The sequence below is a fragment of the Vitis vinifera genome, chromosome 2, assembly GCF_030704535.1.
Source record: "Vitis vinifera cultivar Pinot Noir 40024 chromosome 2, ASM3070453v1".
In the NCBI taxonomy this organism is placed as follows: domain Eukaryota; kingdom Viridiplantae; phylum Streptophyta; class Magnoliopsida; order Vitales; family Vitaceae; genus Vitis; species Vitis vinifera.
Window position 1 is genome coordinate 14,292,777 of NC_081806.1, and position 14,544 is coordinate 14,307,320.

Below are 14,544 nucleotides of genomic sequence, written 5' to 3' on the forward strand. Positions count from 1 at the left end.
AAGGGACATGTACTACTAATGTGTCCTCCTCTTCCACAAAAGTTACAAATAGTGGAAGGACATTCATTTGAGGATTCTTTTACAAAATAGTTTTTAAAATACTTTTGGTTCTTTGAAGATTTGAATCCTAGTCCTTGTTTGTCAAAATCACATTTTTGGCTTGCTAAAATCATTTCAAAGGACTTTTGTCCACAAGAGAAAATTGAAAGAGAGGAGGTCAACCATTCATTTTTCTTTTTCAAAATTTCATTTTCATTTCTTAAAATCTCATTCTCTTTTTCAAAATGAGTTTTAGAGATTTCATCAATTGAAAACTTTTCTTTCACTTCCTCAAGTTCTTTTTCAAGTTCTTGAATTCTCTTTTTAAGAGAATTATTTTTCAAACTAAGTTTTTCAAAATCCTCATATAGTTCTTCAAAAATAACATGCATATCTTCATCACTAGAGTTAGAGTTTTCCTCATCAAGATCATCTATTGCCATGAAGCACATGTTTGCCACTTCTTTCTCCTTTTCTTCCTCGGAAGATTCTTCACTCTCACTCCAAGTGGCCATCATTGCCTTCTTCATTCTTCTCTTGGCTTCAATTTTGTAGAGAGGACAATCATATTTAATGTGTCCCAGCTTTTTGCATTTGAAGCATATCAAATCTCCTTTCTCTTCCCATTTTTCCTTGTCACCATGTGATGAGGATTCCCTTCTTGAGGGATTTCTTCTAGAGGTAAACTTTTTCCCTCTAAACCTTTCACCTCTCATGTACTTGTTGAGCTTTCTTGTGATGAGAGCTAAATCATCATCTTCTTCACTTGGTTTTTCTTCTTCAACATCTTCTTCTTCCTTGGTTGTAGCTTTGAGAGCTATGTTTTTCTTCTTTTTGTCTTCACTCTCTTGTAGTTGCTTTGTCAAACTGATTTCATAAGTCATTAATGACCCTAAGAGTTCTTCCATAGGTAGCTTGGTCAAATCTTTAGCTTCTTTAATAGCGGTGACCTTTGTATGCCACTTTGAGGGGAGAGACCTCAATATCTTCATCACCTTTTTGGATTCATTTATGACCCTTCCCAATGCTTCAAGGCCATTGACAATTTCAGTGAACCTAGTGATCATCTCAACAATAGATTCAGTTTCTTTCATTGAAAACAATTCATAGTTATGGACAAGTATATTAATTTTTTACTCTTTCACTTGATTAGTTCCTTCATGAGTTATTTCAAGCAATCTCCAAATTTCCTTAGCAGATTTACATTGGCATATTCTATTATATTCATTCCTATCCATAGCACATTGCAAAGTAAAAACGACTTTAGCATTTAATTGAAAATTTCTTCTATCAAGCTCATTCCATTCTTGCTTGAGTTTTGGAACCAAAACTCCATCAACTAATTTAGTGGGAAAAGTTGGGCCATCTTCAATGACATCCCATACATCTAAATCAGTTGATTGTAAGTACCAAGTCATTCTAACTTTCCAATAGGGATAGTCGGTTCCCGTAAAGAATGGAGCTCTATGTTTTGAACAATTTTCAGTTTGAGATGAGCTTGATGGAACAACCATTTTCCTCTTAGATGATTAAGTCTTAAGCAAGAGGTCTAGCTCTGATACCAATTGATAAAACAAAGGCTATGAATAATTAAGGAAAATACCCAAAAGGGGGGGTGAATTGGGTTTTTCAAAATCTTTTTCCACACAATAATATATACACAAAATAAATAAAGGAAAGAGATAAAGTTAGAGAATTCAAACTCGGGTTTATAGTGGTTCGGCACTCCCTTGCCTACGTCCACTGTCCTCAATCTCCTAACCGAGTGAGGGTTCCACTAACTTGAAGCTTCAATCAAGCTTTCAATCTTCTTACACTTGGATTTCGGCTCCAATGGGCTTTTACACAATCTCTTCAAGATTTGAACCACTTGAAGGCTTTCACACTCAGTTAAGGATTGGCTCAAGTACAAGAGAAAGCTAGGATGATTTACAAGAGTGCACTAAAAATACACAAGTGATGGTTTTATGCACTAAGAAATAAATGAGAGATTTTTGATCAAGAACAAGTAGGTAGACAATTGATTGCGAAGGTTCTCTTAGTCATAAATGAAGTGGAGCTCTCAATTTATAGGTTTCTAAGCTCGGGAGTCAAAAACAGCAAAATACAACCTCGTCCGGTCGATCTAGGGGTCGACCGGTTCACTAGCCGTTGGAGCATTTAATGCATGACAGGTTACCGTTGCCTCAATCGGACCTCGACTGGTCCTTGACCGGACCTCAATCGGTAAAGGAATCACCTCGACTGGGAAGAGAAGGCTACTGGGAGAGAGAAAAGGTTTTTAACCTTCCTCGACCGGTCCTCGACCGGACGACCTCATCCCGTTGACCGGTTCCTCAACCGGTTGACCGGTTGAGCCTTTTTGGCCCCGAAAAACCTATTTTTTGATTCCTTTCTTTTCTAACACTTAGGCAAGGTCTTTAGGTGAGTTGATATGCCAATTTTGAATCAATTTGCCTAAGGTATATTTGATAAAACTAGGGTTTTAAAGAAAATCAAGTTTTAAAGAAAAAACCGAGTTTTCTAAGATGCATGAAAAGGTATGAACATCCTAAGTGCACTCATGCTATCATCTTACATTCATTTCCTATGATCTCAAGTCTTCCAAGTGTCCCGATCTTGTATCCATTTGGTCATTTGATGAATTTTCGAGTTTATACATGAGATTCTTAAACATTAAACCAATTAGTTACTTAACCATGGTTTGTTATCATCAAAACCCAATTAGGAGAACCCTTGGGCTAACAATGCTGATGATAGAACTAGACACCTAAATAATCATATATACTTGGAGAATGGCTAGCCAATTTATAGTATCATTAATCAATAGCTTAAGATCACCCTACTCAATGAATTACATGAAGTGATAAAACTAACAGCTTTTAGATAGATAAATGCAATCTGCCGATAGAAATAAGGCAACAAATAAAAATCAAAATTCATTGCTAGTATTGAAAAACTCACAATTTATCCTTATCACTTCATCCCTAAGCCTTTTTATGGCAACTTGAATTCCACTCCATGATGCAATGAGGTAGGTTCCCTGGGATATTACTTTGTCTTGTCAAATTACTAATTAAAGGATGAAAATTAACTAAATAACTAAGGTATAGTGTTATGACATTTGGAATGTAAGTATCAACCCACTATAAGAATATTAAACTAATTTGTTTAAAAGTTAAAGTGCATCACTTGCTAAAAGGAAATAATCTTAGCCACTGTTGGTTATTTCCGTCCATCCTAGGTAAGAAGTTTGACTTACATGCTATTATTATATTAGGCTAATTTTTAATTACTATATTCTAGTTAACATAATTCCTAATGGAGCAGCTTCTTTAAAAAGGAAAGTATGAAAATGTGTATAAACGTTTATTTAAAAAAATATATTAAATGGAAAATTTTAAAGTTAATATTAAATCAAATTAATCTCCATAAATAGAAAAATATTGTCTTGCTTTTCAAACACTATCCAAATTACCTTTCTAAGTTGATAAGATAGTCATGAATAACTTTTAAATATTAAAATCATTGAATTTTTAAATGATAAAATTTGATTTTTGAATATTAAAATCATTGAGTTCTTAAAAAAAAAAAAAAAAAAAAATTCAATTAATATTTATTAACTATCATTATACAAAAAAATTCCCAAAAATAAGTATTAAGACTTCAACCGGTAGGGTCTAAACTACCAAGTATTTATTATATTAAAATCATTGAATTTTTGAAATGATGAAATTTTGAAATTTGATTTTTGAATATTAAAATCATTGAGTTCTTTAAAAAAAAAATTTAAAAGAAGTCAATTAATATTCTTTAAATATCATCACGCAAAAAAAAATCCCAAAAATATATATTAAGACTTCAAAGTGTAAGCTACCAAGTATTTGATATAAATAAAAAAATAAAAAAACCAACTTAGAGACAAGGTTCTACCATTCAACTTTGCCTCTCCTAATAAGACAATACAAAAAAAATAGAGGATTAAAAAAAGGGATAAATATGAGTTCAGTTAGCAAATAAAAGATAATGCAAATTAAAACATATAAAAACCTTGTGAGTTGATGTCTCAAAGGCTTACAGGATTGTCACAATCCAAAATTAAAGGAATCTATTTAAGCTAAATTGTAAGCAAGAAGGTAATGCAGAATGGGATTCCATAGTTTTCAAGTCACAACCTTGAAAGTTAACCACCCAACATAGATCAAGACAACCCCCACGCAGTCAACTGGAAGCTGAGACCCAAAGCCTTATTGAAAGGCATAACACCAAAGCCCTACAAGAAGCTAAGACACTTAAAGCTTTCCTAGGATTGGATAAAACCAGTGTGCCCGACTTCTCTACGATTGGAAAAGCTTCGATGATGGATTGTTCAAAGGGTTAGGGTTCAAGAGTGGGGCTCTTGCTTTCTCAGATCCCTCTAACCCTCTTCTCAATCAACTGTAGAAAACCAATAAATCATATATAACCGAAACAATTGCATCAACCAATTCAAGATTTAAGATTAAAAAATTTTCTATCTGATTTACGTCTTTTTTTCTAGCATTTCTAGGTAACCAAACAAACCAATAAGAAAATAAATGAGAGTACCTTCATTTTGTTGGTAACATTTTCTCATCGATTGGTTGTTGTTGGTGGCCGGCAACGTGGGTGATTGCCCTGGGTTAGGGCTCTAAGTGTTTGGAATATGAGTTAATGTGTTTAGATGGGAAAAAAGAATGAAATATATATCAGTAACTTCAATGACACTTGATAAAAGTGCCAATGTTGCTCTCCATTTCAATGACACTTATAAAAGTGCGCCAAGGTTACTCTCCACTTCCTACCATGATGCTTTTTAAAGGTGTCATATTAAAAGCGCCATTGAATCCAATATATGTATCACAAAAGCGCCAAGGTTTAAAAATATTCTATAAGCACCAAGGTTGACAAAATTCCTTGACATTTTTCTGAAGCGCCAAGGAATCAAGCGTCATAACTTACATTTTTTCTACTAGTGATGCGTTCAACTCTTCCTCTGTATACATTAAATAGGCAACCCTGCTCAGGAATATATTGAGCCATTCCAACATTTCCTCAATTCATCCTTTCTTATTTCTTCTTTACTCCTTTGTTTTGATTTGGTATAAGAGTCATTCAATCCAAATGGATTCTTCTCCTTCAACCCTTATTTTTTCTCAAGAAAACTCTCAAAACCCTAGCCAACAACCAAAACACCCAATTCAAGGTTCTTCTCCTCCACCGTTTCTTCATCAAGCTGGTCTCCAGATTCAAAATCAGTTTCCTTTTCCATATTTTCAACAACCTTCCAACTCTCAATCAACCCCTCAATATTAAGCTAGACAGAGACAACTACTTGCTCTAGAAAAATCAACTTCTGAATATCATAATCGCCAATGGGTTTGAAGATTTCATAGATGGAACTAATGTTCACTTCCTCGCTTCATAGATCCACAACAACAAATTGTCAATCCCCAATTTCGGATATGGCACCATCTGAATCGACTTTTGATGAGTTGGTTATATTCCTCAGTCACAAAAGGAATGCTCAACAAAATCGTCTAACTCACCACAACCTCGAAGATCTGGAACACTCTCGAGAGAACCTATGTTGCAGCATCTCATTCTCATGTTCGGGAGGTTCGCACTAAAATTCAATCAATCAAGAAAGATGGTCTCACTGTTGATGAGTATGTTTTTAAGCTTAAGAATATTGCAGATAAACTTGCTTCATTTGGTGAACCTGTCTCAAATAAAGACCAGTTGATCTACCTATTTCAAGGTTTAGGAGTCGAGTACAATCCTTTTGCAACATCCTTTAATGCTAGATCTAATCAACCAACCATAGAAGAAGTTCATAGTCTTCTTTTAAGCTTTAATCTTAGACTATAGAGGCAAAATGTTGTTGAACTATTGAATGTGAATATGGCTCAAGCTAATCTTGTTGCATTTGCTAACAAAAATCCTTCAAGACAAACCAACAAAACTTTCAAAACTTCTTTGCAAAATCTCTAACTCAGTCTTACTACAACCCATAGAACCAGAATCCCCTCCCACATGGTTATAAAAATTTCTTCACTCCATAGAACAACCAATTTAGTCCCCAATCTCAAGCTGGAATTCTTGGAAAACCTCAAGGACCACAAGTTCAAGGACAATGGCAGCAACGTCAAATTTTTCAAGCTATAAAAGAAAGACCCAAATGCCAAATTTGTAAAAAATTTGGTCATGAAAATCTTAACTGCTATTATCGTGCTAATTTCAGTCAATATAGTCCCACTTCTGGTGTTTAGAACTCAAGCCCCATGGTTGTCATGATGGTAAGCTCCTTTGTTGTTTCTTCAAGCTCAATGACGGATGGCACCTAGTACATGGATTATGGAGCAACACTCCACTTGACTCCTGACTTGAGCTCTATGTCCTCTCCAATACCTTTCCAATGGAATGAAAATGTCATGGTAGGCAATGGTAAGACCATTAACATTTCTCACATTGGTAATATTTCAATTCCTACACACTCTAAATTTCTGAAACTCAGGCATGTCCTACACACACTTGAAATTTCAAAACAATTAATCGGTGTAACCAAACTTTGTTTTGATAATAATGCCTATGTTCAACAATTCCATCCTACTTTTTTCTTGGTGAAGGATCAATGTTCGAAGAAGGTGCTACTTCAAGGTCATCTTGATCATGGACTATAGAAACTCAACATTGCTACTGAGCTTCTTCCACCAAGTTCCACTCTCAACCCTTCAAGTTCTTCTTCAGTCCAAGTTTTCATGTCTAAAAATAAGTTGTCCAATTTGTGGCATAGTAGATTATGACACCCATCTTCTAGAGCTTTTTCATTGGTTTTGAATTCCTGTAATGGCAGTGTTTCATCTAAGAATGTTCATGACTTTTGTACTTCATGTAAATTGGCTAAGAGTCATCCAAGAATAAAAATATCTATAAATATGGATATATCAGTACTTCAATTTTTCGGATATGTCGGATATATCGGCGGATATTTTGACATAAAATATCGATGGACCTAAAATTGATCAAAACTTAAAAAGAAAAAAAAAAGACTCTTAAAAATGAAATTAGAAGTATAATAGATATTTTAAAGTTATTTTGTTCAAGAAATTGATATATGTATAATGTAATTTATCATATTTCATAATAACATTGTATACATTGATAAAAAATATAAATTTCATAAATATACATTTATTATTAAATTATATAAAATATTATTCGATAATAATGTTGTGATATTTGATTATACTTTGTCTAATTTAAAAATATATGTAATATTAAAATTATAATTCATTTAATATATGTATATTTTTTAATATTTAATTAATATATTAATGATATTAAAAACACTATGAAGAAAATTATCATGATAATTTTATATTTTTGGTAATCAATTAAATGAAAATTTTCATTTAATTATAATTAATTTGTTCATTAAAATATTATTTTAATATTATGTTTATATGATGAGTTTTAGTTATATATGTTTGGTGGGGTATAAATTATAAGAAGCAAGCTTGGCCTAATGGTTGGCCTAGCTGCATATTGAATCTTTTGGTTGGAGTTCGACCCCTCTCAATTGCAAAAAAAATCAGGTGAGTTTTTACCTTTGATCGCACCGTCCCATGTTGACCTCGACAAATTATCGCGATAAATCACCGAAAAATTGATAAAATGATGATAAATTACGAAATATCGGGGAAATTCCCGATAAATTGATGAAATATTGGAGTATCGATATTTCTCTCCTATATATTGTGTCAAGGTCCGTCGAAATATCATGATATTTTAATCCATGGAGTCATTGATTGACTTTTGTAAATTCATCTTCAAGACCAACAAAACTGTTTGATTTAGTACATTCTGATCTTTGGTGTGCTTCTCTTGTACCTTTTGTGACTAGTGCTCGTTATTTTCTACTATTTATTGATGATCATACTTGGTTCAACTAGCTTTATTTACTCAAAACAAAGGACGTAACATTTTCCACTTTTCTAAAATTCAAGGCTATATTTGAAATAAAATTTTATTCTAAAATTAAAGCTCTCCAAAGTGATTAGGGAGGTGAATATAGATTTATTTTAACTCATTTGCATAATCTTGGTATTAAACATAAAGTCTCTTGTCCTTACACTCCACAATAGAATGGTCGTGCTGAAAGGAAAAACCACCATGCTGTTGAAATGGGTCTCACACTCCTTGTTCATTGTCATGCTCCTTTGTCTTTTTGGCTTTTTGCCTTCCAAACTAGTGCTTTTCTTATCAACCGGTTTCCCACTTATGTTCTATCTAACAACACACCATATGAATTACTCTATAAAAAAACCACTTAAGTATGATTTTCTCAAGACCTTTGGTTGTGTTTGCTATCCTTTGTTATGTCCTTATAATAAGCATAAATTGGAATATCGTTCAGCTGAATGTATCTTCATAGGATATAGTTCCGATCACAAAGGGTTTCTATGTCTTCATAAACTCACCAGTTGAGTCTATGTTACTAGGCATGTTGTTTTTAATGAATCTCACTTCCCCTTTTGTGATTTTCTTACTTCATCATCTTTTACACCTAATTCTTTGTCCTCTTCTAAGGTTTGTTCCACTCTTCCCTCTACTATAGTCCTTCCTTTTCCTTCCCCTTCATTACCTTCTACATCAACTTCCTCTCCATCGTCATCTTCACCTTTCTCTTCATTTCAATCTCAATCCTCTCCTCCATCAGCATCTTATTCTCTTTCACTCTCTCTTAGAGCCTCTACTATGTCCACTTCCCCTTCATTTGTTGTCCACACTTCACAAGATATTCCTAATGTTTTAGAATTGGTTAGTATTATTTCTTATGCTTTTTCAGGATATAACATTCATAGGAAACCCGAGGACACTAACACTCAAGCTATGGTGACTCGTGCTAAATGTGGTGTTTTTCAACTTAAAGCTCTCACCAGCATTTTTTTCATCTACTATGGAACCCATTTCTATCAAACAGGCCTTACAATCACTAGATTGGACTGCAACTATGCAGGCTAAAATTGATGTTCTTCATAAAAATAATACTTGGACTCTGGTTCCTTTACCACCAAATTAGAAAATTATTGGTTGTTGATGGTTTTATAAAATCAAACTTCTACTTAATGGATCCATTGAACGCTACACAACACGACTCATGGATAAGGGTTTTTCTTCAAACTTTGAGACTTGATTACTTTGAGACCTTTAGTCATGTGGTCAAGCCTACTACTATAAGGATTGTGTTGGTTCTTGCTCTCTCACATAAGTGGCCGATTCGTCAACTTGATATCCACAATGCATTTTTAAATGGTGATTTGGAAGAAGAAGTTTACAAGGAGCAGCCACTTGGTTTTGTTAATTCCCATGTCCTTACTTATGTTTGCAAACTTACAAAAGCTTTATTGACCTTAAGTAATCACCAAGAGCCTGGTTCCATAAAATCAGCACTTATCTTCAACATCTTAGGTTTACTAGCTCTTACTCTAACTCATAAACGTTTATTTGGTTTTTTGGAGCAACTATTGTGATCTTTTTGGTTTATGTGGATGATATCATCATCACTAGTAGTACCTCTTCTTTGGTGCACTCTCTTATCACTACTTTTAACACTCAGTTTGAACTCAAAGACTTGGGTCTTTTGTCTTATTTCCTTGGGCTTGAGGTTCAACCGACACCATTAGGTATCCAATTACATCAATTAATATATGTTTGAGATCTTCTCCAATGTGCAACTATGTTGGATTGTAAGCATTGCTCTACTCCCATGGCATCTGGTCCTACTCTTTCTCTTTGTGATAGAGAACCCTTCAATGATCCTTCTCTATACTGAAGCATTGTTGGTACTTTGCAGTACTGTACTCTCACCAAGCCAGACGTCTATTTTTCTGTAAACAAAGTGTGCCAGTTTATGCATGCTCCAACTCCTACTACTTGGCAAGCTATGGAATGTATCTTACAATACCTTAAAGGCATAAGTTCTTATGGTCTTTCTATCAATACTTCCAATGATCTCTCTCTTCTCTATTATACTGATGCCGATTGGGCTAGCTGCCATGATGACAAGCGTAGTACCAGTGGATACTGCACTTTTCTTGGTCCTAATCTCATATCTTGGGCATCTTCAAGATAAAAGGTTGTGTCTCGCTCTAGTGCTGAATTTTAATATAGGGGACTTGATAATGTTGCTTCTGAGGTCACTTGGATTAAATCTCTTTTGCATGAATTACGTGTTTGTCTTTCTCATCCACCACTTTTGTTGTGTGACAACATTAGTGGTACATACTTGGTTGCTAACCCTATGTTACATGTGAGGACAAAGCATGTCGAAATTGACTATCATTTTATTCATGAAAGAGTTGTGCGCCCAACACTCAGAATTCAATACACTCCTTCTACGAACCAACTAGTTGATGTTATGACCAAGACTCTTTCTTCATCTCGCTTTTGTAATATTCGATGCAAGCTAACTGTTCTTCCTAGCCGACTTAGCTTGAGGGAGGATCTTAAGCCAGCATGATAAATTGGCTTCCTTCTCCATCATTGCATTTTTTTGTTAGTTTGTTAGAATATTTTTCCGTTTAATTTTTGTTTGTAAAGCTACAACATTTTATCATGAGCTTACATGTGTACAACTCTTCCTCTGTATATATTAAATAGGCAGCCCTACTCAAAAATATATTGAGCCATTCCAACATTTCCTCTATTCATCATTTCATGTTTCTTCTTTACTTCTCTATTTTGATTGGTGGTTGGTGCAATATATTATGAGAGATAGGAGGGACTTTTGAAATTATCTCCTATGATTTCTAAATGTAGTAGTTCCCATTTTTTTAGGATAATCAATAAGCTAAATTACCTATGTACATAGAATTTGTCACACACGCAATTTCTGGGTTACGTTTTTATGTCTAGGCAGCGCCTACACATGCTTTAGGCCAATCTTCCTCTTTGCCACAAAGCACACACAATATTTACAAGGTTCTCCCCAACTTGAATCTTATATATTCAAACAGATTACAAGAACTATCTAGAAGGACTCCCATAATATCACCGGGTAGTTCACTTGCTTTTCAGAAGGCACACAGGCTTTCCTTTTATAAAGGTTGCACCAAGCAGTCCTAATCCTACTCGGAAACTAGCTTTTGATTCCTAGTCTGACTTTGATTCAAGCTCAACAAACACCACCTTGAGTAAGACTCTGAGTCCTACTCAATCTCAAACTCCTTAGCCATAGGTGGTCTCCTAGTGCATGAAGACTTGGTTTCCCACTTTGATTAGGAGTCTTTGCCTCTCAGGAGGCCCTCTCCTCCTACATCAGGTCTTAGTCTCCCACTTTGACTAGAAGTCCCATGCCAATAGGAGTCTCTCGTTCTATATATATCAGCCCATAATGCTTGCTGCTACAGATGACCACACCTTTCTCGGGCTCATCCCAATGCCAAGACATGTTTGACTCTATCTGCCTGCTCAAGACTCATGTTGTTGCATCAGTGCATGTTGTGCTCACGCATCAAGGCCCTTGTTTCTAAGGTCATGCTCATCCTTGTTGCAGCGAGGCTCCTTCATTGGAGGCATCCATCTAAGTTCCCTTTAGTCCCTGTGTCATTGTGCCCATAGGTTGCACCACATTGAGGCACCATGCCTGCGCATGTGTGCTAGTCTCAACATGTTGTCATGCCAGCCATGCTGTGCATTGCTGCTACTGAAGCATGTCAATAGCCATCTTACCATTCTAAGGTAATCTTCCCACACTTTTGCATCTTGCTTTGCTCATGGGCCACTCAAAGGGGTGCTGCCCACATGAAGCTCTAATGCCGCCAAGCTTAGTTTGAGGGGCTGGTAAAATTCCTCTATAGTAAGTGTTGTAAATAAATAGGATTGTAAACGATGAAAGTATTATGGGTAGAAAATATAAAGAAAATATTTTTCTCTTTAACTCTTCAACATGGTATCCTAGGACATTTTTTTTGTTTGCTAGTTCTTTAAATCAACAATATTTGCTTATTCTGGTTGTTTTCCGAATTTGTAGAAGACTATTCATCTATTGTTCTTCAATTTTATTTTATTATATATATATATATATTTTTTTTTTTTTTGTGTCTAATTGCCATGTTTGGAATTTTTTATGAGGAGTTCTTGGACAACTCGTTGAAGCAAACATCTACCCAAAATTCCTAGATCATATTGTCAAGTACAAGTTGCAATTGGACTATGCCAACTTATAGATTGAATGGACAAAACTTCTTAAGATGCTCTCAATTCATGAAGTTGTTTGTTATAGGAAAACCAAAGGTTGGTTATCTAGTTGGTGCAATAAAAGCTCCAAGAAGAGATGATCCAACCTATTCTATTTGAGGGGCTTGTTTGGTTTCCAAGAATTAAAATTCTTTCAATTCCTTTATAGCCAATGATTAATACTCAAAAAGTGCTATTTCATAGCTTGTAATTAACTCTTTTAAACACTTTTGAGTAGTAGTTATTGCCTTTTAACCCAATTAACATATTAAGGACCTTTGCAATCAATTCTAATCAAATTGTGTTAAGTTTTGGTGTTTTGATAGCTTTTTGATCACCAAAGCAATCCGAGGATGAGGAGAGTTATTTGGAATTCTTGGCAAAGCATTGTAAAGCTCAAATTCATGAAGAACCAAAGCTTTGAAGTCCTTTGACATAAGCAAATCCGGAATGCAAGGAGGGGAAGCAAAGAGAAATCTGCCATGAAGCATTCTTGATGACAGTCATGTCAGCCACTTTTGGAGCACTTCCTGAAGTCCAATTTATGCATGCTATATGTCGTTTCGAAGCTCAGGAAGTCAACGATCTAATGCTTCAAACGGTGCGCAATTTAGAGTTGAACTGAAGGAGTTACAGCCATTGCAAGCCAATCACTACAAGCTGAAGGAAGAATTTTGCACAGCATTGCGAAATCACCCTTTTGTTGCGAAATGATTTCGCAGCCTTTTTGTATAGTGTTGTGGATTTCCCCCTGAAGTTTCCCGTCACGATGGAAGTCAAATACCACAAGCTGAAAGACCACTTCGCAGCGTTGCGAAATCAGCCGTTTGCTGCGAAGTAATTTCGCAGCCCTTTGTGTTCATCTGCGAAATCTCGCAGACCTCGGTTGCACCTGCGAAATGGTCCCTAGTGCTTCCCGATATTTACGACCGACACTTGGAGATATTTTTCATCAGATTTTTGTTGTCTAAATCCCAAAATTCTCCTTGTAAGCCACCAATTATAAGTTTCCTTAGCTTTTAAGTTAGGAAAAAGACTAAATATCCATGTAATAATTAGTATTGTAATTTTTCATATAAATAGCTCTGAGAGCCTGTTCCCAGAAGAGACCCTTTTTGTAAAAAGTTTGGAAGAAAGTAAAATACAGAGCGTTGCTTTGCTTTACCTTCTCACTTTGATTGTATTTTTCATTTTCTTAGTTATGCACTCTCTGAGGAAGTTTCCCCAGAGAATGAGTAACTAAAACTTTAGTTCCTTGGAGTTAAGGTTGCCGGGAAAGGTTCCAAGTGCATGAATTAGTAGCTTTGTGGTTTCAGCCATGAATGAAGAGTAAGTGTGATCCTTTAGTGGTTTCTATGTTTTTAGTTAACTTAAAACGCCTTGAAGTCACCTGGGCCAACACTTGGTAAGGCAAGTGATCTCCATCCAAGGAGATGCACTAGTTTACCCCTTGCGAGCCTCTGGGAGGTGACTTGAAGGTAGGATTTTCTAGAATTTCCAACACTTGATAAGCTTTTGGACTCCAACGAGACATCCATTAGTTATCTCTTGCGAGCTTTTGAAGGGAAGTCCAAGGTTAAAGATCATCTTGAATGGTAAGTGCTAGTGAGAGGCATAAACCGTTGCAAGTTGCATCAGTGAGAGGGAATTAAAGCTGAAATCCAATTAAGGGATGCATTTATATAGCACCAATTAGAGAATTAACTATATGTTAATTCTCTAATGCGAGGAAATGAACCAACTGACCGGAGCTATGTTTTTGCATGAGGAACCTCCCCTGTGAACCTAGATCTCCAAGGAATGTTTTCTTCATAAGTAATTTCCATTACTTGTTTTGCCATTAGCTTAAATCTAAATCTTTTTAAACCAAAGTTTGTGTTTTATTTCTTGAGCTAACCTTGAAATGAAAAAGCACCAATTCACTTTGAATTGGTATCATTTGTAATTTGGAAACCCTTCCCAGTGAACGATCCTAGAACCACTATACTATAGTAGCTTTTTCTTTGCTACCTTAGTATATGGTGTAATAGGTTATAAATTTTGTTGATTACTCCCTCAATCAAGGAGCACCAGCTGGACATGAATCAGCTGAGACACCAATTGGGCACGAATCAGCCAAAACAGAGATTAGTATGTTTGCTAAGAAAATTTCTCCACAAGTAATTAAAGAGAAGATTTTACATAGAAAAAAAATGTTAAAAGTTTCTTAATAAGCCAACAACAGTATTACAATATAAGAGTTAG

General features: G+C 35.2%; 1 protein-coding gene and 1 non-coding gene across 2 annotated transcripts; one reads left to right on the forward strand and one right to left on the reverse strand.

Annotated features, from left to right (window-relative positions):
- Positions 1–305: 305 nt before the first annotated feature.
- LOC132253188 (uncharacterized) lies at positions 306–1,153 on the reverse strand (the record flags this gene model as incomplete). Its single annotated transcript, XM_059734658.1, has 1 exon — positions 306–1,153. A coding segment is annotated over exon 1 (828 nt), but the record flags the coding sequence as incomplete, so codon positions are not given.
- A 25-nt stretch (positions 1,154–1,178) lies between these two features.
- On the forward strand, positions 1,179–1,620 carry MIR845B (microRNA MIR845b). Its single transcript, NR_127863.1, has one exon. It is a non-coding gene; the product is annotated as a microRNA MIR845b (primary transcript).
- Positions 1,621–14,544: the final 12,924 nt, after the last annotated feature.